At 37.6% G+C, this 27,637-nt stretch overlaps 1 protein-coding gene across 7 annotated transcripts in view; it reads right to left on the reverse strand.

Moving 5' to 3' along the window:
- Nucleotides 1–27,637, reverse strand: part of TENM4 (teneurin transmembrane protein 4) — a 1,252,272-nt gene that overhangs the window by 297,594 nt on the left and 927,041 nt on the right. For 6 of the 7 annotated variants that reach the window (XM_074216997.1, XM_074216995.1, XM_074216998.1 and 3 more), the window contains 2 exons: nt 18,840–18,938; nt 16,213–16,448 (listed from right to left, as the gene is read on the reverse strand). In XM_074216997.1, the coding sequence (XP_074073098.1) occupies nt 16,213–16,448; nt 18,840–18,938 (335 nt within the window). The remainder of the gene's footprint in view (nt 1–16,212; nt 16,449–18,839; nt 18,939–27,637) is intronic. The other variant, XM_074217000.1, reaches the window with a different exon arrangement.

Consider the following 27,637-nt stretch of genomic DNA (forward strand, 5'->3'; position numbering starts at 1 on the left):
TTTTTTTCTTTTCTTTTAAAAAGAAAGGAAAGAAAGAAGGAAGAGAAGGAAAGAAAAAAGGAAGAAATGGTTACTTTAAACTCACTGATTGAAGACATAGTCTATCAATGTAGTTTATAGCATGTCCACATTTTTTCATCTTGGGGGTTTCTCCTCCCTGTCTTTCTGTAAATCTTCTATAAAACATACAGCCATAGTACAGGAGGCCATCTTTTCTCAATGAGATCTTTTACAATTTTGTGGATATAAGCACAGCACTCAAATTTCCTTCCTATCAACTGTCATTCTTTCTGCTTATAGGCTTAGTTATAGGATCATAGACTGAAAGGTGGAAGAAACATTTGGTCCAACCTCCTTGCTTTATAGATGAGGAAAGTAAAGCCCAGCAAGGTTATATGATTTGCTCAAAATCAAACAAAGTGGCAGAGAATGGATTTAATCCCAATACTGACTTGAGTTCCACTGAACCATGCAAATTCCCCCATAGCCTATATATGTTTTATATTGTCTTCTCAAGTTCCAGGTATTTTCATGATGTACAGTTTGCCAAGGGCCTGGTACAAAAAGGTCTCTCTCATAACTTCAACATTAAGGGATTAATATATGTTAGGTACTATGCTTGCTCTAATACTAATTTTCTTTGGTTGGCAAGGGAGAAAGGATGTTAGTCTTGGAGTTAGGAAGACCTGAGTTCAAATCCTGTCTCAGAAACTTAGCAGGTGCAATCCTGATAATTTATTCTTTCTTCATCCAGGGAATTATCCAAGACTCAATTTCCTAACTAAAGCAGTTGATTCACTTCCATGTCAAACTTCAATGGACATGTGATAAGAGTTTCTAAGCAAAGACAGCCATCAATAAGAGGTGAAGGTGTTTTGAAGTTAGAGGAGGAAAAGAGAAAGAAGAAATATTTCCCCGGTTCACTTAGGCCTTAAAAACAGCCATTTCTTTGCTTAAGCTCAATTACCTTGCAAAAATAAAAAAATAGCCATTTCTCCCAAATAATGTAGGAATCAAAGGTACTTTCCTAGACACAACTGGAAGATTTGGATTTCTGCCTCTGAAAGAAGCCAGTGGAGGTCCAACTATTCTGGATAACAATTTGGAATTTGCCCCAAGAGCAGCACTCTTGTTGTAGCAAAGAGCTAGGAACAAATAGATGTTCATTGACTGTGGAAATGGTTAAACCAGTGATGGAATATGAATATAACATGATGCAATGAATTCTGGCAGTGAGAAATGACATATTTGAGGAAATAATATGAATCTAAACTGATTTAGAGTGAAATAATGAGGGCCATAGATACACAATGACTACAATAATGTAAATGAAAAGACCACAAAAACTAAGGTTAGTTCTGAGGAACTAAAAAAAAAAACCTAATAATAATGGCCTTTAAAAAGTTGCATACATTATTAGATACAGTAATCCTCACTTGTTATTTTTTATTTAACTGTTTTTCTTTGTTACAAAGGTGGGTTGACTACAGGATATGTTGTGTGGAGGGAGGGGAATGTAATTTCCCATAATAAATGCTTTTGATAAAAAAGTAAAAAATTTAATTTAAAAGCAAAAGGAGTGCGTGAAACACTAATAGTCATATCCTACAAAATAGGGATAGTCAATATCATGCATTAAGCAGATTTGAAAGCCCATATACATTTTGGTAACAATACTGTCCTTGTAAACAGTGGGGCTTGGATGTTGTTCCTTATGGATATGAACTTCCCATTCAATTCACTTTCCTGGTATCTCTTCCTATGGCCTTTTTTGATAATGAAAGGTATTATTTTCTGGAACTCTAAGTCCAAAGAAATCACTAACAGCAAGAAAAGATATTAAAAATGTCTAGCAACATGTTCATATTAACAAAAAGCTACAAACAAAACATGTGCCCAACAATTAAGGAATGCCTAAGCAAATTGTGGTCCATTAATAGAATTTTAGTGTAATATAAAGAATGAAAATTGTGAAAAATTTAGAGAATCATGGAAATTTCTTCTACAGAATGGGAGAAAGGCAAGTAGAGCCAAAAACAAAGCAAATACAAAGAGAAAACAGAACTTTTTCAAATGCACTAGGGAGTAAAAAAGGTGCATTCTACTTTTCTGTTGGTACTTGATAATCTACTTCTTTTCAGAGCATATACTTTGTAAAGGGGTTAATTTTGGTGCCTCTTGGGAAGTGGCTACTCTTTCAAAAATATCAAAAAAATTTTAAGAAAAGGAAGGAAGGAGAGACAATAAACAGAGAATAAAAAAATAAAAGTGGCAAAGACAAAATGACAAAGAAAGGCAGAAAGGACAGGGGAAAGGATAAAGGAGGGAAAAGACAAAGAAAGTAAAGAAAGGAAAAATAAGGAGATTCATGGTTAAAACAGAAGCTAGATTTTTGATTCTGGGAACTTAATATTAAATATGGCACTGTTATTGACTAACTATATATCCTTGACCAAGTCATGTTATCTCTTAGGCTTTCAATTTCCCCGTCTGTAAAACTGAGGAAAATAATATAATCCTTGAGAAAGTGCTCAATAAACCGTAATATATTAAAGATATGTGAGGTCTTGTTATTATAATGCTAGTCCATTTCCAAACAGAAAGCAGTACATATCTCGCAATGCATTACTTGAATATCAACAAAGAAAGAATTTGACTAGTGGCGATCAGGGAGAGAAATGAATTTAGTGTGAGGAAGAAAGAGGTCCAGGGGTAAAGTAACTTGACTAAAGTCATTCAACTCATTAATAGTAGAACTTGGTCTAGAAGTCAGATCTTACTACACCCAATTCAATGCTTTTAGAGGTCTGCTTCTTTAATCTTCCACCATATGCAGAAACCTACCTCATTTTCCCTGTATATCCTTCAATATCACTCTTTAAAAAACAGTTATGATTTTGCTTAAATACTTGCAGGGACAGGTTGCTCACTACTTAAAAAGCATCCTTTGTCTACTATTAAATAATTATTTTAAATATAATGTTTAAATCCTTACTTCTATCTTTGAAATATCTTAGAATAAGAGAATTACATCCTCTCAGAATCGGGGAGGACTTTGTAGATCATTTAATTCAACTTGATCCTAACAAAGGATCATCTTTGTAACATGTACCATGACAGGTAGGGATCCAAATTTTGCATGAAGACTGATATTGAGAGGTTATGATATACTATGAAGGAGCACCACAGACAGGTTTTTGTTCTGCTTCTGTCATTAACTAGATTTCTCTAGCAACTCATCCCATTTTTGGAGGATTATAAGTATCAGGAAATTTCCACAAATAATAGGATTTCCAAAAATTAGGATTCCCAAATATTCCCAAATTTTACTGATCCTTGATTTTCCCCTCTGGATCCAAATTGGAGTAAAGCCATTGCCTTTCCTTGCACTTCTTGATCTCTTTCTGAGATTATCCTCATTTTAACCCGACTATATCTTCCTTTGGCATAGTTGTTTGCCTGGTGTCTCCCCATCACAGCATGAGTTTCTTGTAAGGAGGGTTTTTTTGGTCTGTCTTCATATTCCTCAACATTCAACACATGGTGAGTCCTTAATATAATTCAAAATCAAATCAACATGATAGCACTTCAGGGAGTAGAGAGAATAGATATGAAGTACAAATTTTCCTTTGTAAGTTAAGAGATATTTTCTTTGTTATAAAGAAAAGTTTTTTAATAATTATAATAAATAAAACTATCTCTTTGTTGTAAATAGAACTACTATTTGTTTCAAAAAGAACTATGTGTGGATTGTTATTAGTTATTCCCCAAGAAGTCCCTAAATATATTGATTTAAAAGGATGGTGCTGTGATACATAAGAACCTTTATGTTGATCACTTCTCTCCCCTTTGGATTTAAAAGATTGTTTTAAATCATGCAGGCTTGCCATTGGGGGGAGGGGGGCTATAAAGCTAAATTGATGACTGTTGCCCAAAGGACTTGATGGCAAGTTGAAGAAAAGATAATTTGATGTTTTTCCTCTTGGAGTATGTGAGAAAGAGCCCTCCACTGCAACAGGGAAATACTGATTCAGTCAATCAAGATGCAATCATTAAGTGCCTACTATGTTCTACTGTAGATCTTACAGTCTAATCTTACAGAAGAGAGACGTAAACAACAAAGTAGAAACAAGATTATTGCTGGCTAAGCTGAAGAAATTCAAAAAGAAAAGTCACCAGTATAAAGGGTTATTGGAAAAGTCACCTTGTAGGTGAGCTTTTATCTGGAAGGAAGCCAAGGAAGCCAGGAGATTAATACCAATAGTGAGAAAATTTCAGGACTGCAGAAAGGCCAGATAAAAAGGTCTGGAGTCTGGAAGTGGAGCATCTTGTTCAAGGAGGCCAATGTAACTGGATCAAAGAGAATTGTGGGGGAGGGGAAGGAGAAAGGTATAAGAATACTTGAAAAAAGTGGGGAGGGTGCCAAGTTATTATTTGATTAAGAAAATCATGTTTTAAAATCTAATATTTCCACAAAATTTTAAAAAGAGAAAGGACTAGAGGAGCACAACTGAGAGGTCAGCATGGAAAATGTCTGCCTTGATCTCTTTTTAAAAAAATTTATTTAAGGCACTGGGGCTAAGTGACTTGCCCAAGGTCACACAGCTAGGCAATTATTAAGTGTCTGAGGCCACATTTGAACTCAGGTCCTCCTGACTCCAGGGCCAGTGCTCTATCCACTGCATCACCTAGCTGCCCCTCTGCCTTCATCTCAATTTTTACCTTCTTTCCTTTTTAGCTGAATTTTTCTCCAGGAACTCTGTCTGTGTGCTCTTAAACAAGTCACTTCTTTCTCTGGACATTAGAATTCTTACCTAGGACTGCAAGCTTGATTCTGATTGCTGGCAAAGTTAAAGAATGATTGATGAAAGTGATCTTTGATAGACATAGAAAGGGAAGCAGCAATTACAAATTTCCAGGTTTCATCAAGAATTATTTAGTTGTTTCAGCTGTGTCTGACTTTTTATGATCCCATTTGGGGTTTTGTTGGTAAAGAGACTGCAATGATTTGCCATTTCCTTCTTCAGTTCACTTTATAGATAAGAAAACTGAGGCAAACAAGGTTGAGTGACTTGCTCAGGATCACACAGCTAGTAAGTGCATGAGATCAGATTGGAATTCAGGAAGATGCCTTTCTGACTCCAGGACTTTATCCACTGTACCACCCAAGTGCCCTTCATCAAAATTAGGTCTGCCAAACAAATTTAATTTTCTTTTTTGACAAGACTACCACATAGCAGATAAGGGGGATGCTGTGGATATAATTTATCTAAATTGTAGTAAATCTTTTTATAAAGTATCTCTTAGTACTTTTTTTTTTTTTAGTTTTTTTGCAAGGCAATGGGGTTAAGTGGCTTGCCCAAGGCCACACAGCTAGGTAATTATTATTTGTCTGAGGCTGGATTTGAATTCAGGTACTCCTGACTCCAGGGCCGGTGTTCTATCCACTGCGCCACCTAGCGGCCCCTTCTTATTACTTTGTAAAGAATATGGAAGGATAGGGATTAGGGAATAATATAATCAGATGAATTCAGAACTGGATGGATGTCAAGATTTAAGGAGTCACTGTTATTGGTTCAGTGTCAACTTGGCAAAAAGTCCATAGTGGAATAAGTCAGAGATATGTATTTTTGTTTATATTTATTTATTATAAATATTATAAATGAAACATTTTTTATTTATTTAACTTAATATAATATTTTTTAACATTTTTAATGACTTGGATAGTGCTCACCCATTTTACAGATGATATGAATCTGGAATGGATAACTAACATACTGGATATGGAATTGGGATCTAGAAAGATACTGGGAGATTGGAATATTGGGCTGAATCTAGTAAATTGAAATTCAATTTGGAATGATGGAAAGTCTTACACTTGTGTCCCCAAAATGACTTCTGCCAGTACAAGGTGAGAGACACATGGTTATATGGCAGTTTTTCTGAAAAGAATCTGGGGTTTTTAAAAGGACTGTAAGTTTTATGCTAGTTAGAAATATGCTATAGCCATAAAAAAAAGCTAATTTGCTACTGGACTCCATTATGAGAGGAAGTTTCCATGAATAAGATGATGGAAGTTCCTGTATATTTTTTCCTAATCAAAACTCATCTGGTGATCAGTTCTGGACACAATAGAGCATAAAGAAGGCAGGGAAGGGCCTTGAATGAGATATGAAGAAGGAAGAAGAAGGAGGAGGAGGAAGGAGGGAGGAAAGAGGAGGGAGGTGGAGAAGAAGAGGAAGAAGGAGAAGGAAAAGGAGAAGGTGGTGGTGGTGGTGGAGAAGGAAGAGGAGGAGAAGAAGCAGCAGCTTCAGGTAAAAGGGGGAAAATTTAGGTCCAATTCCAGGGAAAACTGTATCAGAGTTATCTGAAAGCAGAGTAGGCTATCTCAAATGTAATGAGTTCCTCCTCCTTAGGGGACTTGCAAATGGAGGCTAGATAACTATTAGCTGTACACACTTCTTTGTAGGGTTGGACTGGACCACCTGACCACTGAAGTACCTTTCACTCCCAGATACTATAGTTCAGTAATCTCTAAAATGGAGTTGATAATAATTGTACCACTTATCTCACAAGACCAATTTTTTTTCCCTCCATAAAGACAAATTTGAACCATGAGATGTATGTTGGTATTTCACTGAAGCTACTTCCCCATTGCTGTAAATTGTCTGCAACTTTCTTTGAACAACCAAACTTGGTTGAACAAGTATCTTTAGAAGAAGGCATTGCCTTCAAAAAGCAAATGGTGACAGATGGAGACAAAGAGTATAGATACCAGAGACAGAAAGATCTTTCTTTATATTCCAAAGATACAATGGAACAAAGACTTAGCAGCAAACCTGATAAATTTGCAGACAGAGCACCTGGGTCTGAGGTCTGTTTATGCTATCAACTTACTGGTAACTTTGAACAAGTGATTCATTCTTGCTGAACCATATTTTGCTCATTTGGAAAAATGGATGAATTTGGGGTTTTTTTGGGGGGGGACATTGAATTAGATGATTGCTCTAAATCTTACAATTGTTTGAACTTATGTTGAGAATCTTTAGCATTTACAATGAGCTTTCCTGATAAGCCTGGGAGGCAAGTTGTACAAATATTTTTATCCACACTTTACCATATGGGGAAACTGAAGCATTGAGTGATGCAATGACTCTCGAAGGTCACATCATTAAAAGTTATCAGAGCCAAGAATCACATCCAAGTTTTTCTAATTCTAAGTTCATTTTTTCTGTTACAACAGGCGGTAGTATTGAGCTAGACAATTGTGGATGAAGCCCATTGGGTACATAACAAAGCAGCAACCTTCTTGTCATTTCCTCCAGCTAAAGACGTCTTTCCTGCCCTATAATTGGATTTGGCAAATGGCTTTCATGATCCATCCACTTCAGGGGAGCGCAGTACAAAAGGGCCCTTGACAGAGAATTTGTTCATAAATGATGAGTCTGTCACATTTCACTGAAACTTTATATTTACAAATGGTTTTATGATCATTTATAGGTTGACCTTCATCATAGAATGCTGAGAGAGACTGATGAAAAAGGATTGCCAGACCTACGGTGAAACATGGGAAACCCTGTGCCCAGGGAGAGAGGAAAGGGTCTTGGCCATGATACACAAAACCAAGAACAAATATAAGTAAGCTTCTCACCTCCAGCCTTGAGGTGTGCCCCATATTATAAACAGTCCTGGAAGTGAGCGAGTAGTTATTTTTTTTAAACATAAATCATATCAGTCAAAACCTGTTAATACCATTAAATCAATTTTTTAAAAAAATGCTATCTCAAAATAGAATTCAGTCTGCTCAAAAGATTTAACCAATATGCCTGTACTCATGATATTTGGAATCTCCTATTCCATAGTTAATAGGTTCAGAATATAATTTGGACTCTCTTACTCCATAGTTACAGAAATACAGTCCAGAATGAGATTTGGAATCCCCTATTCCATAGTTATGGAAATAGAATGAGGGAGGTGAGAGCTTCACTGTCTACAACCCTCCTCAGATAACATCTAGAGTATTATATTCCAGTCAGAGCATCATGTTTTGAAGACATCATTGACAAGATGAAAACTACCTGGAGGAAGGATGATATAAGAACTGAAAATCTTGTCATGTAAGGATTAACTTGAGAATCAAGCAAAAGGAAAAGCCAGACCCAAAGGATAAGATCAGCAGGAAGGCAGATTGTGGCTTGACATAAGAAAATCCTTGTTAACACAAGCAGAGCTATGTAAAAGTAGAAAGGAAGTAGAGATATTGGCATCCCTCGAGATATTCAAGCAAAGCCATCCCTAGCATCTTACTTGGTGCTTGAGCTTAATATATGTTGGTTGAATTTAGCTTTTGATTTGAAATTTTTAGTAATAGTAATAATAAATAATAATACTATTTAAAGTACTTTAAATGTTTGCAAAGTACTTTATAAATATCAACTCATTTTACCCTCACAATGATGCTGACAAGTATATGCTATTATCATTCTCAGTTGCCCAAGGTCCCTGAGTTTGTAAATATCTAAGGCTGGTTTGGAAATCAAGTCTTCCTGAGATCCTCTAGGAAGGATTCCTGTTCAAATACTTGTTGAACTATGTTGCCAACAAGCATTTTTTTTGACGTGCCAAGGGACTGTGATAAGTCCTAGGGATACAAAGCAAGGTTAAAAAAAAACAGTCCCTGCTCCCCAGGCTGCTCAGTATAATGTGGATGCCTAGGTGATGCCTGAAGAATTTTCCAACCTGTAGATTCTATGATTCCATAATTCTGTAAACTAAAGATGATTATCCTGGAGATGCAATACTTAGGGAAGCAGAATGTTCTATTACAACACCCAATTGCCCATTGATACAAGAAACTCCAGGATGAAAACTCTCTCTAGCTATTTGGCTCAGCACTCTCTCTACCATTTAAATTTGAGCTGCCTAAAGCACTGGGAAATAAAGTGACTTAAACAGGATCACAAAGACAGCAATAGACAGAAGTGGGGTCCGTGGAGACCGTGTCCATTATGTCACATTTCTTTTTAAGTAAATACAAAATATATGCTGAGATCATATAAGGTGACAAATGACAAATCCTATATAAGCAGCTGAGCTAGATGAACATTTCTCATGGCTGCTGGGACTTAACTCCAGGGTTGGTTAATGTCCACCTCAGCTCAAGAACCTCTTGAGCTGTGTCGCCCTGACTTTAAGATGAGAAGATCCGAAAGCAAACTGCATGGATATTTCAACCTGCAAAGATCTCCCATAGTTGCCTCTTCTCAAGAAGAGCAATTAGGCTGAGTCATGTTCTCACTTGTAAATTAAACTATTACCACTTCAAACATGTGTTCCCCCCTCTTTTTTAAAGTAATCTACAATCGGCAGCTGGTGAAGGTGCAAACTGTTTCTTATTTACACTCATCTCCACCTGGCTACTAAATATATTCAAATCTACTGCTGAAGGTCCTAGTTACTTCTTAGGTTATTACATATGGGAAATCTTCCTCACTTTGGTCTGGCCCCTGCAGAGTCCAGCAAGTCCCAGAACCACAATCATTTGGAACTGGAAGGACCATCCTTAGGGATCACTTTAATCAAGCTCCTTAACTCTTCAAAGAAGGAAACTGAGGCCAGGCAAATATAAGAGACTTAGACAAGAATACAAAACTAATCTTAAGCTGTCATAGAATCTACAGATGTTTGTGCTAGAGGGAATCTTTCTATAGAGAATGTTAGAGCTGGAAGGATCTTAGAACACAGAAAATAGTAGTACTACTGAATATGATAAAGGGAGACATCCAGGCAATAAATAGTTATTAAGCACCTACCATGCCTAGATGACTCAGTGCAGAGTGCTGGAGTCAAGAAGACCTGAATTCAAATCTGCCCTCAAAAACTTACTAACTGACCTCAGCAAATCCTTAACCTGTATATCTTGGAGGCAGCTAGATAGTGGATATTGGTTAAACTGATTGCTGAGCCTAAAGCCAGGAAGACCCAAGTTCAAATTCAGCCTGAGATAGTCACTAACTGTTTGACTGTGGGCAAGCCACTTGATATCTATTTGCCTTAATCCATTGGAGAAGGAAACAGTTGTATCTTTGACAAGAAAAGCCTATATGGTTAAAACCTGGGGGTAAGCCAGTGTGGCTTGAGTATGTAGTATATGGAGGAACCTAAAATAAACTAGAAAATCTCCTATCACAAAGGATTGTGGAGGTTCTTAAATGCTAGCCTAAGTGGGACAAAGGGGCAGTAAGAGAAAGCTGCATGATCATATCTATACTAAAAGATTAATCTCAAAGGATGCATAAAAGGAGAGGGAACCTGGGATATAGAGATCTATTGGATACAAGAAAAAAAAGAATATGTGAAAAGGAAGAAAGAGGGAAAAAGAGAGAGAGGGTAGGAGGAGAAAAGAAGGGAAAGAAGGAAGAAAAGGCAGGGAAAGAGAAGAAAGGTAAGTGGAAAAGAGAAGAGAGTAACAAAGAGCGAGAAAGAGGTGGGAGGTGATGGAGGAGAAGGGAGGGGAGGGGGGAGGGGGGAGGAGAGAGGAGAGGGGGAGAGGGGAGAGGGGAGGGGAGGAGAGGGGAGGGGAGGGGAGGAGAGGGGAGAGGAGGGGAGGGGAGAGGAGGGGAGGGGAGGGGAGGGGAGAGGGAAGGAGAGGAAGAAAAGGGGAAAGGAATGATTATGAATAACCAAATATTTGGAGAGATCTAGAATTTCCCCCTTTTTTCTAAAGTCTTGATTTTTTTTTAAAGTTCAGTCTTTTGGAGGACATTGTTGATAACAAGATCGGATTAACTTTTTTTTTCTTTGCTCTGGTGGATAGCCATTGTGTTCTGTTTAGGCTTGAATGGGTTATAAACTTTTGGACTAGACTGTCCAAGGCTGGGGGTGGTCTGGATATAGAGATAGTCTCTCTATTCAAGGGTGATATAGTGTAACTCTCAATCCTCATTGTAATATTCATTATCTCATTAATTTTTAAAAAAAAATTTTTGGGGGTAGGGCAGCGGGGTTAAGTGGCTTGCCCAAGGCCACACAGCTAGGAATTATTAAGTGTCTGAGGCCGTATTTGAACTCAGGTACTCCTGACTCCAGGGCTGGTGCTCTATCCACTGTGCCAACTAGCTGCCCCTTTCTCATTAATTGTTAATCAATCAGGGTTGATTCTCACCATTGGGAATAACTATTCTTCAAAGGGTATATAAACTATGAACCCTTCAAATGTCCATCTTTTTATTAATAAATATGCTGGTCTTATTAACTAAATTATCTGGAAATTATATCTCTTGACCCTTTTTAATCACTACAAAAAGAAAGGTGGGAGGAAAGGAGGGAAGAAAAAAAAGAAGAGAGGAAAGAAGGAAGGAAGGAAGGAAAAAAGGACCGTGAGAGAGTAAGATAAAAACTATAAATAAAAATGAAAAGTCATTTGTCAGCTTCCAGATCTGAAAGGATGGTCCTCGGAAATAACTCTATTCTTCTTTTTGTAGAGGTCCTACAGAGATCCTTCATGCTAACTTGGCACTACAATTACATTATTCTGATATACATTCACTTCCCAGACTAGAATGGTTGTAATGTGGTATAGGGGAAAGAGTAATGAACTGACATTAGGGACGCAAAGTTTCCAGTCCCCTTTACTCTCACCACCTCCTGATGTGACTCCTCCTTGGCCTCTGCTCCTTCCTCTGTATCATGAAAAAAGGTTAAATTGATTACTCCTTTAATCCTTTCTAACACCAACTGGCTGAATCTGAAATAATTTAAATTTACTATAGATACATGGAAATCAGCATCTACAGAAATTTGGGAGTAACAGGAGATAATTTTAATTCCTACTTTGCTTTCTTTTGATAATGATAAATTCCCATTAATACTTTCATCACCATTCACAGATTTTTTTTGGCTATAAAAGGTAAGTGGCTGCTCACTTCAGAATAAACTTTCTAACTATTGTTAACTAAAAAAAAGTCCTAACACTCCTACAATCCTGGAATTATGGTGTTTTGGGCTAACATTAAAATTACCCCCCAAAAGCCAAAATGTCTATTTCTTTTGATTTCTCTTTCTCCCCCCCCCCCCCCCACACTGGTTAGGTGATACAATTTTTATCTCTTACTTGACAAGATGTAGAAATAATTACAAATGAAAAGGTTATTCATAATTTTTAAATGAGCTAATTAGTAAACCCAGTCAGACTTGCTCATTATAGTAATTAATAATTGATCATACTTGAAATTAAACACAATTTTTCATCAAAAATCTAATTAAATATCTGAGTTTTTGCCTACTGATTAGATCAGTTGGTCTTCTGGAGAATCTTTGTTAAGTATGTTTGTCTGAAGCTGAACTGATTAATTTGATTTTTAATAATTGATGGTTCTTTTAGAAATGAGTAATTATAGGTCATACTTATGACAGCTCAACTGGACAAGCTTTGCTGGCATCTCATCAGCTCCTGAAGACGTCTAGGTAAAAATGTATAAACTTTGAAATCAAATAAGTTGATAACATATCCTTCTCTAAACATAAAATCATAGACTTTAGAGTGAAAAGGGTTTTAAGTATGGAACATATATCAATGGAAGAGGAAATGGAAAATCAGAGAGGAGATGGGACTTTTCCAACAATATAAAGCTTGTAAACAGTAGAGTGAGATTGGAAGTGGGATCCTCTGACTTGAACTATGGGATCAAATTATCTCAGAGTTGGACAGGACCTCAGAGGTTAACACATGCCTGAATAAGAACACTCTCAACAGTATTCCCTGGAAGTCATCCTGGGGCTTTTGCTTGAAACATTCTAGTGAAAGGGGACCACAACTTATTTTACACCAGGATAGCTCTAAGTGTTGGGAAGTTTTTCCTTAGATCAAAGTCCACATCTGGTCTTTGAAAACTTCCAACTATTGTTCCTAATTTTGCTTCCTGAAGCCAAGAAAAACAAGTCTGATTCCTTCTTCCATATGACATTATTTCAATTACTTGAAGACAGTTATTATATATCTCTTCAAAAGCTTCTCTTCTCAAGGCTAAAAATAATTGATTCTTTCAGGTGACCTTTGTATGACATTTACTTGAGACCCTTCCTCACTCAAGGAATCTCCCTCTTGATAACTAAGAGTGAGATAGTACAATGAATAGAATGCTGGCTGTCGAATCTAGATCTGAGTTCAAATCTAGCCTCAGACAATTACTAGTTCTGTGACAGTGGGCAAGTCACTTAACTCTTACTTATCTCAGTTTGCTCAATTGTAAAATGCAGATAACAATAGCACCCACTTCCCAGGATCAAATGATGTAATACTAAAGTGCTTTGCAAATCTCAAAGTCTAGTATAAATGATAGTTTATATTACTCTTCATCTATTAATCACTTACTTCAAATGTAGCACCTAGAGCAATGTCAATGGAGCTTTGAGATATGGACAATCTTTTGGGTTTTTTTTTTAGTATCCTTAGTGTCTGGCAGACTATAGGTGCTTAGTAAATGCTTACTGACACAGTTTTTCTTCTATGAGCTCCTAAAAGCATTGTCTTTTGCCTTTCTTTGTGTCTCTAGCTCTTAGCTGAGACAGGTAGCATAGTGGATAGAGCACCAGCTCTGGAATCAGGAGGAATTGAGTTCAAATTTTATCTCAGACACTTGATACTTATTAGTTCTGTGACCTTGAGCAAGTCACTTAACTTCAATTACCTCCCATCCAGGGCCATCTCCAGTTATCCTGATCCATAACTGGCCACTGGACCCAGATAGCCCTGGAGAGACGAGACTGGTGACTTTCTACAGCACCCTACCACTCAAATCCAATTCATGTACTTGTCATGATATCACCTCCCTGATGCCATGGTCTTCTTTGAAAATGAACAGCAATATGCAACAGCAATAGCTCTTAGTGCAGTGTCTATCACAAAGTTACTAACACTTTTCAATTTTTCTCAAAGTTCCTTTCCTGGTGCTGGACTTAATTGATAGTTAATGATACTGGATAGTCAGAATTCCCACTGATCTCAGTCCTTATTTCAAAGTAACCTTCCAGGGTCAGCTAGGTGGCATAGTGGATAGAGCACTGGCCTTGGAGTCAGGAGGACCTAAGTACAAATCCAGCCTCAGACACTTAATAATTACCTAGCTGTGTGGCCCTGGGCAAGCTACTTAACCCCATTGCCTTGCAAAAACTAAAAAAAAAAATAACCTTCCAATTCTGTTGCAGCTTTCAGTATACCACAGCTAAATATATACCTGACCTAGTGTACCCTCTTGTTTTGGAAATTGCCTCTCTAATTCAGTTCTGCAACCATCCAGAGCACTGAAATACTTGGTGATTTCTGTGTCATAAAGCCAGCATCTGAACCAAGTTTCCCCTGACTTTGAAAGCAGTTCTCCATCTACTATGGCACAATGCATCTCATCTGGCATACCATATCACAGAACCAAAAGAGGTCAAAGTTGGCAAGACTCTTGGACTATCTACTTCGACTCCGTGTCAGAGCCAGGAATCTCAACAATCTCAATAAGTAAGCATTCGATTTTCTGAAATATCCTTCATACCAAGGAGTCTGTGGACCACTAAGGGGTTTGTGGCGAGACTTTGGGGAAGGCAGGCAGAGAACTTACTTGTAATTCTTTGATAACTATTTCAAATTCAAGATAATGTCCTTTATAATGAGATACACATAGAGTACTTTCCAAACCTAAATTATTATGAGATATTTTATTTAATGCATTTTAAACTATTATTCTGAGAAGTCTGTGTCAAAAAAAGAAGTTAAGAACCTCTGCCTTGAGGGAGAGTAGCATAGATTTAGAATTAAAAGAGACCTTAGAGGTCCTTATTTTACACTGAGAACTGAGGTTGAGAGAGGATGTTTTTTCTAGAGACATACACCTAGTTAAGTATCCAGGTCTTCCTGACTTAAAATCTAATGCTGTGTCCTCTTCTGAAGAGGGACTCATTATCTCTAGAGACAGTCAATTCCTTTTTTGGACAGTTCTAAAACTCAAAAGAAACCTGGAAATTTGTCTTATTAACATTATGGAATTTGTTCACACCTTGGCTGTGTTAAAGGAAAAACAACAGCTTATGAAGAATTTCTGTAGCTGACTTTGGATTTTTATTCCCAGGCTGCTCTGGCAAAATGTTCAGAATCTACTTCACACATAGTCTCCCTGGAATACATCCTTACTATTGGTGGGTGATCCTCGGTTCCTGAAGGTGGTGCCAAGAGGGTGGACACACTTACATGTCCTACCATGCTTAGCAGTCTCAGGCAAATAGCGATAAACCAATTTTTATCCATCTACCAATTTAAAAAGGTTTACAACCTGGGCTCTGTGTCTATTGTCTGAGATTCAGTTTTTCTATGATGGAGAAGTCTACCCATGGAGTGTTCCCTGCCAGGTCAGGCTTTTAGGGAAAGCAACTCAATAAACCATCTCCTAAAGCACAGAGGGATCACAATCTGTATTGGCAAAGTACCCATACTATCAATCAGCATCCACACTGAAAAAAAGTCACAGATTTTTTTTTGTCAAACTATCAGAACCTAAGCTATATGTGTAGATTTTCTGACATGTTGAAGGAGGGGACTTCTTCTTTAGTAAGGGTTGGATAATGCCGTCTCAGTTCTCTTCTAACTCTGAGGTTCTTTGGTTCTATTGATCCAGGCTGAAATCTTCCAGAAGATCCAGAAAGAGTGGGGGGGGCACCCCGCAAATAAAAAAGAGACCATATGAAAAACACTTGGCATGGAGATGATCATTGAGGAGAATCCAGGTCTGGCAGGGGACTGGACCACTGGATGGCATAGTTCTCTTTCTTGTTGTGGTGATGTGGGTGCTTCTGTTTCCCTGTGCCAGAGTAGTCAATGCTAGTCTAGGTTGGTGATCCCAGTGATTGCTTGTTCCAACTGGGCAGGCACTTGGTCACTACCAGATGAACAAAAGGCAGTTAAATTTTCTTGTCCATCACAGGACCATTTCCATCAGGGTATTAGGCAATGACAGGGACTATGATGTGTGCCACTATTTAATAGTTTGAAGTTCATGAGACTCATATCCCAGACAAGGAAGGTCAATAGTCAGGTGGTGTCTTGGTTATAACCTCACCAGCTGTTTGAACAGTCAGACTTCCTACAGGTGTGATGAACTGAGTCAAAGAGAAACCAGGAACACAGTAATGAAAAGAAAGTAAGATCCAAAGTGGGTAAAACATACTTACCAACAAAATACGCCAACAGGACCACCAGTGTGACTGAGATGATGATGGCGCTGAGAGCAGCGCATTTCCAGTTACAGTATTTATAGGGCTTCTTAAGGTTAAAGGCAGGCCTGGAAAACGTGCTTCTTGGGAGGGGCCTAGGGGGAGGCGAGTACACAGTGCTGGACGTCAGCGGGTATCCTGGAGACGTAGTACAAAAGAGAGGCGACGTACCTCCCGGCTTAAACAGGAAGTGCCTGTGGGAAGAAAGGACAAGGTTCTTTGGTCACTCATCAAAAAGACACCAGATCTGGTGGATGGGTTTATACTTGAGAGAGAAAGAAGGTAAAAGTGAGACCCACTGGGGTTGATCAAAAACATAAACTGAGCCATGCAAAAAAAGTTAAACATACAGGAGAACCAGAGAGAAGACAGAAGAAAAGATCAGTAAGGGTCACAAGGACACAAGTACTAAACTACCACAGACATTTCAACACCAAGAGGCGACTCCATGGGGAACTGGAGAGGACAGTGAGAGGCATCCCCAAGGATATACCAACAGGACAAAGACTTGGGCATAAAGAACCCCAGATGTTCTGTGAGCTTGGGACCAACAGACTCCTTTACATAGGTCACCGTGGCATGATCTAGGAAGGGGTTCTAAGCACAGTTCTCTTACGTCTCCATGTAAAGAAAGAGGCTAAAAGAGAAAGCAATTGATCTCACCCTACCACTATTCATTTCCTGATGCTTCTATGCCATGAAAAAAAAAAGTCAAGTTTTCAAAATGGAACCCTATGTACGTGATCCATATGGTTCAGGAGATAACTATATAAAATCACCATCAAGTTCAGTCACAGTCAAAAGTCTCATGATGGTCAGAAATATGATACTTAACAGTACCAAGTCCTTGGAATTCCTACTCAAAATATTCTTTACACCAGCGTTTTTTAACCTAGGGGCTATGAATTCAATTTTTAAAATATTTTGATATCTTGATAACTTTATTTAAATAAAATTGACCATTTTGGTAATCCAATGCATTTTATGCATTTAAAATTTTGATTCTGAGAGGGGTCTGTAGGCTGTACCACTCTGCCAAAGAGGTCTGTGAAACACAAAAAATAAAGAACCCCTGTTCTGCACTTTCTGAGTTTGAGACTACAAAGTGAATACTCATAGGGGCAGTTAGGGAGCTCCAGCCCTGGAGTCAGGAGGACCTGAATTCAAATCCAGTTTCACACACTTAATAATTACCTTGCTATGTGACCTTGGGCAAATCACTTAACCCCATTGCTTTGCAAAAATCAAAATGAATACACAAGGGTAAAAGTTGCTCAAGTAGCTGTTAAAATAAAAAATACTATATTGGTCCAAATATAGATCAGCTGCCCTAGATGTAATCTGAACCTCTAAAAAGATTTTTTAAAAGTGCATCTATAGACACAAAGTATCCTAAAAGTTATATCTCCAATGAAAAATTCATTATAGAAACCTGCCTTATAAAATATGTATTTAATCTGATTTAATTTTTTTTTATCTGGACCTAGGAGATCATCAGCATAAGGAATTCCCTTGGCAGAAATTCCTTCATTAGAAGCAGGTCAGCAACTTGCAATTTAGTTACATGGGGCACCGAGTTAAGTGATTTGCCCCAAATCACATAGCTTTCATGTTTATTTAAACTCAGTTCTTTCTGACTCCAAGGCTGCCTCTTGCTCTGCTCTGCTAAGCTGACTCTCCATATTTATTATTAAAAGGTTAAAAAAAAAGTCCATTCTTCAAAAAAAAAAACAAAAAAAAGTCCATTCTTTTCAGTAAAATAAAGACATCTTGTTTATTTTATCACATGACAAAGATGGAAGGAATTGCGAGGATAAAAAGGGAAAAAATTAAGAGTGTAATTGTAGGCCATAATCAGGTTTGGTATAAGTCAGACTGGGGAGAAATGGGGTCTACCTTCAGACTAATATATAATTCATGCACAAGCATAACCTATGGCTGTTTAGCATAGAACCCAATCTCAGAAACAAATTTTAACGTAAAGGTTAAATAGTCAATATGTCAAAACATGATGGTCAACATCCAAATGGGGTATCAGATCAAACAAAAGTCTAACTTTAATGATTAATGTAACCATGGTCACATGAGGAATTCCCTGTGATCTGTGAAATACAATGACCTCAAAAGAATGTAAGCTCAACATTTGTTATAAAGCAAAGCCTTGGAGCAACCCAAGTCCTCAGCCAAGACAAGGAGCCTAAATCTACATGGAACTGTACTTGTGGTTTGTAGCATCTTCACCTTCCTCTTAATGAAATGGTTTTCAAAAGGGCAATGAAAGCCAATGAAATGCCATGAATTAGCATAGTAATGAGGCAGGCATTACTACACACAGGATGCTGTGTCCCTAGAAGGCAGACCTGTGACTAGGACCAAACTTCCCAGACTCCTAGTTCAGGACCCTTCCTGTTTATACTACAGTTGCCCTGAAGAGTTTACAAACTCTTGGTCTTCTAAAACTGTCTAAGGGTGGTATGGCCAATGGTATGACCCTTAAGAATGCACTAAGACCATTGAAGGTTTTCATGCAGGAATGGAAAGCAAGAGCACACAGCAAAGAGGAAGGATGCAGGAGTGTCACATACCCATCATTGTAAGCACCATCATGGCGGGAGGAGGTGAGAATGTCCATCTCAATGAGGTTGTCCTGCAAAGTCTCTAGGAATGTCTGCTTCGCTATGTTTCTACATACATATGGAAACATGAATGAAGCCAGTGAGTCATGCATCTATGAAGTGTGGTTTCAAACAAACAGAAAACAAAACAAAACAAAAACCAAGTAGCTAAAGTGTAGCTGCAGCTGGGCATGAAATTAGAATGAGGGCTTTATGCAAATGCTCATATGTATAGGCTGCTACTATACATATAGATAAATACATACACATTGTAATACTTCAATGATCTAGGATTTCATCAGGGCAGTTACTCCCTCCACTGATGTAGATCACAGCCCCTCCACACCTTGGTAGAAATTTTCGTTAAATGGTCATGGCCAACAAATTTATCTCCTGGTGGCCAACCTTCTGGTGGGCAGGTCTTCAGGTAGGAGTCTTCAGATTCATAGTCTCAAACTGGTCCAGTACAAAGTCTGAAATCATTCTAGCTTTGGAATGATTATACACACTGAGAAATAACATGGCATGAGGCAAAGAACTAAGGATTTGGAGTCAAAAGACAGGTTCTAATCCTGATTCTAACTCTTATTAGTTACATACACTGTCTCTTGACCTCTCCAGTCTGAGTTTCTTCATCCTATTACATGAGTCTAATAATAATTGCATTATCTGCTCACAGGTTAGGTGCGAGGAAAGCCCTTTGTAAACCTGAATTAATAACTCATACTTCTCTAGTGTCCTAAAGTTTATGATGTCTTTTTTTCTTAGGATTTTTTTTTTGCAAGGCAGTGGGGTTAAGTGGCTTGCCCAAGGCCACACAGCTAGGTAATTATTAAGTGTCTGAGGTCAGATTTGAACTCAGGTACTCCTGACGCCAGGGCTCTATTCACTGCGCCACCTAGCTGCCCCGATGTCTTTTTCTTTACAACAGTAGGAGACAAATATTGTAATGCAGATTATTACCATTTTATAAACAGATGAATTGAGGTTCAGAAAAGTAAAATGACTTGATCAAAACCACATAAGTAGCTATTAACAGAATTAGGATCACAGGATAACAGATTTAGAGAACATCCAGGACAATTTATCTCATTTTGTAAATGAGGTTCCAATCAATAAAATGACTTATTCAGTATAATATGGTAGTAGCAGATACTGGATTCAAAACTAGATCCTTTAGTAAGGGACCCTGAACTAACTTTAAAGAACCTCACAATTATGGGATTTATATTGTCATTATCCCTAAAATTCAATCAACTTGACATTTCTTATGGACCTCTATGTTATTATTCAATCATTTTTTCAGTTGTGTCTGACTCTTCATGACCCCATTTGGGCTTTTCTTGGTCAAGATATGGGAGTGGTTTGCCATTTTCTTCTCCAGCTCTATTTACATATGAGGAAACTGAGGCAATCAGGATTAAGTGACTTGTCCAGGATCATATAAGCTATTAAGTGTCTGAAGCTAAATTTGAAATCAAGAAGATGAATTTTCCTGATTTTCATTCCAATGTTCTATCCACTGAGCTACAGGAGATTACATTAGTCTTAGAATGCCTGATCTCCTTCAAGATTGGGCTCCTTATAATCTTCCTTTTGAGATGTTTGAAGGTCCCCCCAGATTCCTCTTCTTTCTCCTCTAAGGTCATTCTGTCTATATTGTCTATATACTTTAAACATACAGAATAGCTTCTAAGCTGTACTACATCTATATCTCCTAAATACTAAAATACAGGATATTCCAGAAGTCTTTTAGCTGCACTAGAACTTCTGGGTTATTCTATATTTACAGGTTTTCTTCCCAGTTATGATGTAAACTCCTGGAAAACAAGACTATTTGTTTTTAACTTCTATTCCCAGCACTTGGAACTATATATATATATATATATATATATATATATATATATATATATATATATATATATACATATATATATAAATATATATATATATACATACATATATATGTATAGTATATATATATATATATAGTATATAGTAAATGCTCAATAAATTCTTGATTAGTTGATTCATTAATTCATGAGACAACCAACTCCACTGAGGAAAAAACTTCTGAAATCAGGAGTGAGGCATCTGTTCAGCAGAACTAAAATATTAACCTCACTTTTCTTCCCTTCACAAGCCTGGAGAGTTTCACAAGTTTTACCAGCTGAAATTGAGTCTCCTAAAATTGGATGTATCCCCAAATTTTTGTGGATAAGGTCAAAACATTAACTTGGATTTGGGTTTTTTTTAATCAAAGATCTCTAAACATACATTTTATGATACCATTGAGCAGAAACAGGAAAAGCCAGGCTTGAGAAAGGTTTCTTTGTCTTGTGGAATCATGATATATAAGAGACTAAAAAATATCTAGTTCAACTATCCCTTTTTCCTACAGATAATGAAACTAAGAGGCCTGGAGAAAGGCACTGATTTGTTGAAGGTCACCTGTTTAGTAAACAGCTGGAACTCTGGAATGGACTAGAAAAGAATGATTATGAATTCAAATTACAGAATAACAACTCAAAAAGATGTAATCACAAGTTGTATTAAGAAAAAAGTCCTAGTAACCAGATTCAAAGACGAAAGAATCCTACTCTCCCCTCTTCCTGCCTTGCTGGAGGTCTCCAATCATTGACCAGACTAAGCACTTTGGGAGAATGGTGTACAGAACAATTCTGTTTGGGTAGGGTTAGAGGAGCTATGCCTTTGAGGAAACCTTTGACTCTTAAGTTTCTGTGGTTGAAATCAGGTCTCATGAGTGTAAATTCATTAATCTTCATATGACACCATATCCTCTATCAATGGGTAAGCTGAACAGATAGCCAAGAAAACTACATTTTTTGTCCTATCAGCCTAACTTGCCTTTCACGGAATAAAGAGTATGGTTGGAAGGGGCCTAAGAACTCATTTACCCATGAGGAATCTAGGGCTCACAGAAATAAAGTGAGTTGCCCAAGGTCATCCATTTAATCAAGTGGGCCTTCCATGATATTGTCCTCTAATGTGGAACACTGTCTCATTTATACCCTTAAGTCTCTCTTGAACTTTGAAATAACTTGAGGCTATTTCAAAGCCTTTACCTCGCAGGGTTTTAAGAGCCTGGGGCTGCCACTTTATCTCAAAATCAGGAAAAAGATTCAAATTCATCATTCTGTGGTGAATGTGTAGAGCCAAGTGTGTAGACTGAATTATCTTTGCATGCTGAAAACCTGTACTAGGATGTCTTATTAATAACACTGACAATGAAAATAAGAATACTAGGGAGCATTTATATAATGCATGAAGTTACAGATACTCTTTCATTTGATCCTCACAACAGCCTTTAGGTGCTATTATTTAAATTTCATAGACAAGAAATCTGTGGTAGAGAGAGATTGAGTGACTTGCCTAATAGACAGATTTTCACTAAGAGGAAAGGATTTTGAATGTAGGTCTTCTGACTCCAAATCCTGTGGTGTTTTCAGAATATTTCTTTGTCATATGGTTGAAGATTAAAAGATATTTTGGACAGTTAAGGTGGTGCAGTAGATAAAGTACCGACCCTGGAGTTGGAAGGACCTGAGTTCAAATCCAGTCTCAGCACTTAATATTGGCTTAGCTGTGTAAACCTTTGGCAAGTCACTTAATCCCATTACTCTGGGCGGGGGGGACTTTAAAAGATGTGGCAGAATATATGAAATATCCATAAGTCTCACCATTTAAAAAAAATGAACATAAATTTGGATTAGGATTCCATGAATGTCAGAAGCAGGCTGTCAAAATTATTGAAATAATAAGCTCTTAGTGAGCAGTACCCTAGATCCTACCTTTCATTCCAAAATGAGACTTGCCACAAGAAAGCACATTGTATTTCAAAGCCCAGGATGTGATATGAGGACCAATGAGGAACATAGCTTTAAATTCTCTGAGTCTCAGTACCCTCATCTGTAAAACGGGAATAATAATCCTTGACTCTCTCCCTCATAGGACCAGGGTCAAAGAACTGTTATGTGAATCCTGAAGAGACATGGAAATATGAGCTATTATTATTACAATATCACCTCATTTCCCCATCCTTGAAATTATAGCAGCAATACCAGCACTCCCTATCTCTCTCCTAGGAGCAAAACGTTTTGCAAACTGAGATACATGGTACAAAGGGGAACTTATCAATGTTTTCATCAATACAGCATGCAAACACTTCTATTTCCTCCCTGGGGGGTGGGGGATTTGTGTCCAAAATCCGGATGCCAGACAAGCTCCCCTTAGAATATCTCAGCACTTTACCTGCGTCACCAGTCCCAGACCTGGCTCTTGGGGATTTTAAATCGTACCTTAAAATCCTATCAGGATACAACTTCTTCAAAAGTGCTAGGCATGTGAGACAACCTCAAGGTAATACAATGCAAAAACAAAGTAGCTGTGTAGTGATTTATTTTGAGAATTATGTGACTGTCCAAGGGGATCTAGGCTAGACTGAATGAATTTGCTCTGAAATGACCTCTCTCTTCATTTAACACTAGTTGAAAATGTTGGAGATTCATGAGGGTTTACTGTCCCCTCCCCATCCCTAGTGTTACTAAAGTACTTCTCTAATGTTTTATAAGGAATGGAGGGGAAGCTGGGCTCCTAAAGGTAATGTCAGGGAAGCAGAAGCTTAGGCAGAACACATGAAACCAGAAAAGCTTTGAGCCCTAGCCAGGTGACAGACTGTGTATCTGCTGTCCAGGGCTTCATCTGGCAAAGATCAGGGAAGCTCATTAGCTGAGGGCTGCCCACCAGAGGACAAATTTCCTGGCCATGGTAACACATGGAGCACTCTAGTCATGGGAAATAGGATCTGCCTTCCAATTGGGAGAACTGACACAAGTCAGGGATACTTTCATTCCCTGAAATGAGTCTCACTGAAATATTTAAATATTCTAAAGATTTAATTTTTTCTGAATTCAAATTATTTAATCATTTAGAGATTTTCAGCTCTTAAAACAGAAACACTATATTAATTATGAAATTTTGTGGTTTTGATTTTTAGTGGTATGTCCTTAAGGCAAACCCCACCCCCTCTGACTCTTCATCTCTACGTCTGTAAAATTACAGGGTCAGATAATATGATCTTCTAATATCATCAGGTTCTATGAGGAAGGGAGAATTTTCCCTTTCTACTCTATTTTATGCTACTTTATTTTCATATCAAATGTAAAAGTTGGCCAAATGTTCAGAAAATCATTTCCATGGCTGCTGACAATGAAAATACCAAAGCATTCTATTTATCTAGAAAGGCAAGTAAAGTTTTGGAAGGGTATGTTCTAGATTTGGAATCAGAAGATCCAGGTAGGAATCTTGCCTTCAAAACTTTCTGATTGGATGCCCTTGAACAAGCTTGGAGCCTTGTGTGTAAAATGGGGATAACAGCAGCTAGTAGGAATCAAAAGAAACACCAATCTTGAGTTTCCAATCCCAGGATCCCTCCTTTTCCCATTACCCATACTCTTCTCTTTGTACTGCAGAACCCCAACAGTTTCAAGTGGTAGGCTAGAAATTGGATTTGAGAGACAAAAGACCTGGGTTTCATTTCTCTAAATTCAGAAAGGGCTGGAGCTTAGAAGGCATTTAGGAGATAACTTGTTCCTAGTTCTATATCACTTCAAGGATTGCAGAATACAGTTCTCACAACTACTCTGTAAGATTAGTATTACTCCCATTTTACAGAATCAGAAACCGAGACTCAAAGAACATAAGTCATTCACCAAGGGTGAGTGTAACAAAGAACAGCAAGGTTAGGATATAAAGCTGTGTCCTCTGACTCAAATCCAAAGTTTATTAATACCAATTCTGGTATTTCTGTATGATTATATTTCTCCAATGAGGCAAATACTTCCTAGAAATAGTTTTGTTTTCTGTTTTTTAATAGAAAAAAGTATAGTATAAACTAAATACAATTATACTCTATATTTGGCTCAATTATTTGCAAAGACAAGTGAAATAACGTGAAAAAAAGACAAATGAAATACAAATCAGGTCTCAATAAATACCAAAAATTCATAAAGAGGGCTATCTGGCTACATACATAGGTATGTCTGTGTGTGTGTGTGTGTGTGTGTGTGTGTGTGTGTGTGTATAGGTGTGTATAAAGAACAATGAACAAATCCTTGATGCAATTGTAACAGTAGTAATAACTTAGTAACTTAGTAGTAATAGCTAGGCATTGAAGGCTCACATTCATCCTCTAAATTTTGCCCAGAAATAAATTAGTCTATTTTTTCTTGATTTTATTATAGTTCCAAAAGCATAACCAATTGTATAATGCTGCACCTCAAATGAAATAAAGGCATTTTTTGCAAAGATATTCTGTAAGGTAAAGGCAAAAATTGATAGCAATGACCATTAAGGCAGGTAAAATGCTTTCATGGAAGATTTAAAGTGGATAAATGGGTCTGACCTTCTGGTTCAGGCTTTTATTCTGCTACCTGCTTGAGAGACAGAACAATATGGCTGGTGGAATGTTAGGCTTGGAGTCAGGAGATGCCTCACTTATTTGGAAGCTATTAGATCTGCACTGCTTAGTTAATTTCTCTAAACCATAGTCTGTTTATTTGCCAAATAGCCCATAAAGAAACAAAAACCCAAAATCAAAATACCCCCCCCCCAAAAAAACCTATATCACCTCCCTCCTCTCAGGATTTTTTGTGGGAAAAAACTTTAAAGTACCATAGAAACTTTGGAGAACTCTGTATGGGTCTCAGTTCCTTTCTCTTTGGGGGAGGGGGGAGAACAATACCAGTACTATCTACTTCACAGGTTTATGGTAAAAGAAAAGCTCTTGGTCTAAGGGGAAACTCTAGAGAAATGTGAGCTACTGTTAGTATCTGCAGACCTGATGAGAGCTTCAACCAAAGTAGGGAAAGTCTAGGGGTCTAGGAAACAATCACCTGGAGACACAGTTGTTAGGGGGAGGCTGTGTCACCTCGATTCAAGCTCCAGGCCATAAAGCCATCACTCAGAATTTCCAAACCAGGTCATCTAATCTGAACTCTGGAGCTGATGCATTTTGTGGGGAGGGGTTCTTCTCCCCTGAGGTTTTATTTTTTTGGTTTCTAATTCATCAGACAACATTCCTGACAGGTTATTAATCAGATGGTCCCAGTGAAATCAATTAAGTTGCACATGCTGCAAAGTGTGAAAGGAGAGGTATCGCCTGGCGTCTGAATTTGCTGGATCCACAAATGTAACTGGTGCCCAAATTGGGCACAGACACACCTGAGGTCCCTGAATGAAACACTATTCTATGAGTCAGCTCTCAGGGAGAGCACAAGCTCTGGCTCCCACCTCCCTCCTGGGCACTCTCTGGCTCCATATGATGTCAGTGAGGACTAGAAGGAGAGAAGGATGTCAAGTTATAAAGAATGCTCCTCCACTTCTACTCCAAACCTCCTCTTTTTCTTAACCTTCTTTTCTTTCCTTAGCAGCTGGAAGACAGCTAAATAGAACTTAATCAAGAAGACCTTGATTCAAGGTCAGTCACTTACAAGTTAGGTGATCCTGGACAAGTCACTCATCAATCTGTATGTCTCTTTCTTCAAGTGTAAAATGGAGGCAAAATAGCACCGACCTTCCAGGTCAAATGAAATAATATACTTATACTTGTTTCCTCTCTGCTTTCCTTTCCCCTTCTATCCTTTTCTCCTTCCTTCCTTTCTTCTTTTCCTTCTTCCTTCTTTTCTTCCTCCCCTTCTTCCTTTCCTCCTTGTTTCCTCCTTACTTTGCTACTTTCCTTCTCTCCTTCCCAACGCCCTTCCTTCCCTCCTTCCTCCCTTCCTCCCTTCCTCCCTTCCTCCCTCCCTCCCTCCCTTCCTTCCTTCCTTCCTTCCTTCCTTCCTTCCTTCCTTCCTTCCTTTTTTTCCTTCCCATTTTACATATCTTGAATTGGTATGGTTTTCAGTCATGAAAAGTTCATTTTAAAAATTTTTAGATGTTTTTTAAAGGATTTTATGACTATGCTATGCTTTTTAAAAAGATTTTTGGTAATTTTTTTCTATTTATTAACTTAAATACAAAATGAGAAAAGAAAAAAACATTGCCATGTATACAAAAGACCATATGAAAGGATTCAATACAAAATAATAAATTTCCATCATAAGAAATGGAATTTCATGAATGACTAGTACATATTATTTTCAAAACTGCCCAATTTTTCTTTGTTACTTTGCTTGTTTTCCATTGTTCTCAACTGTGCACTTTTTAGTTTATTTTTTCCTACTTTTTCCCCACCCCTACCCCAAAGAAGGCTATAATTAAGTGTGATATATATATATATATATATATATGAGTATGTGTCTATAGATATCTATGTACATATGTGTGTGTATATAGATATCTATGTAATTTTGTGTAATTATATATGTATGTTTATAGATATGCTATCTATAAATACACATGCACACATATATACTCATATATATATATATATATATATATATATATATACATAAGATCATATTATGCTTATTTCGTCCTATTATCTGTTTCTCTGAAGGTTTCTCTGAAAGTGGATGACTTCTTCCTTGATAAGCCTGTCTGTCCATGTTTTTCCTAAATTAACCAGTCCATCACTTCCTACATTGCAGCAATATTCCAACCCAATCACATCTTACCTGTGAGATTGCCTATGAAAATCCCCCCCCCCCCATTTTCTACATTCCTTCTCTTCTTGGCTATATAGGTTTCATTTATACAAGAAAATTTTAATTTAATTTTTTTAACACTTAAAAACTTTAATTTAAATA

Source organism: Macrotis lagotis, chromosome 1 (assembly GCF_037893015.1).
Source record: "Macrotis lagotis isolate mMagLag1 chromosome 1, bilby.v1.9.chrom.fasta, whole genome shotgun sequence".
NCBI lineage: Eukaryota > Metazoa > Chordata > Mammalia > Peramelemorphia > Peramelidae > Macrotis > Macrotis lagotis.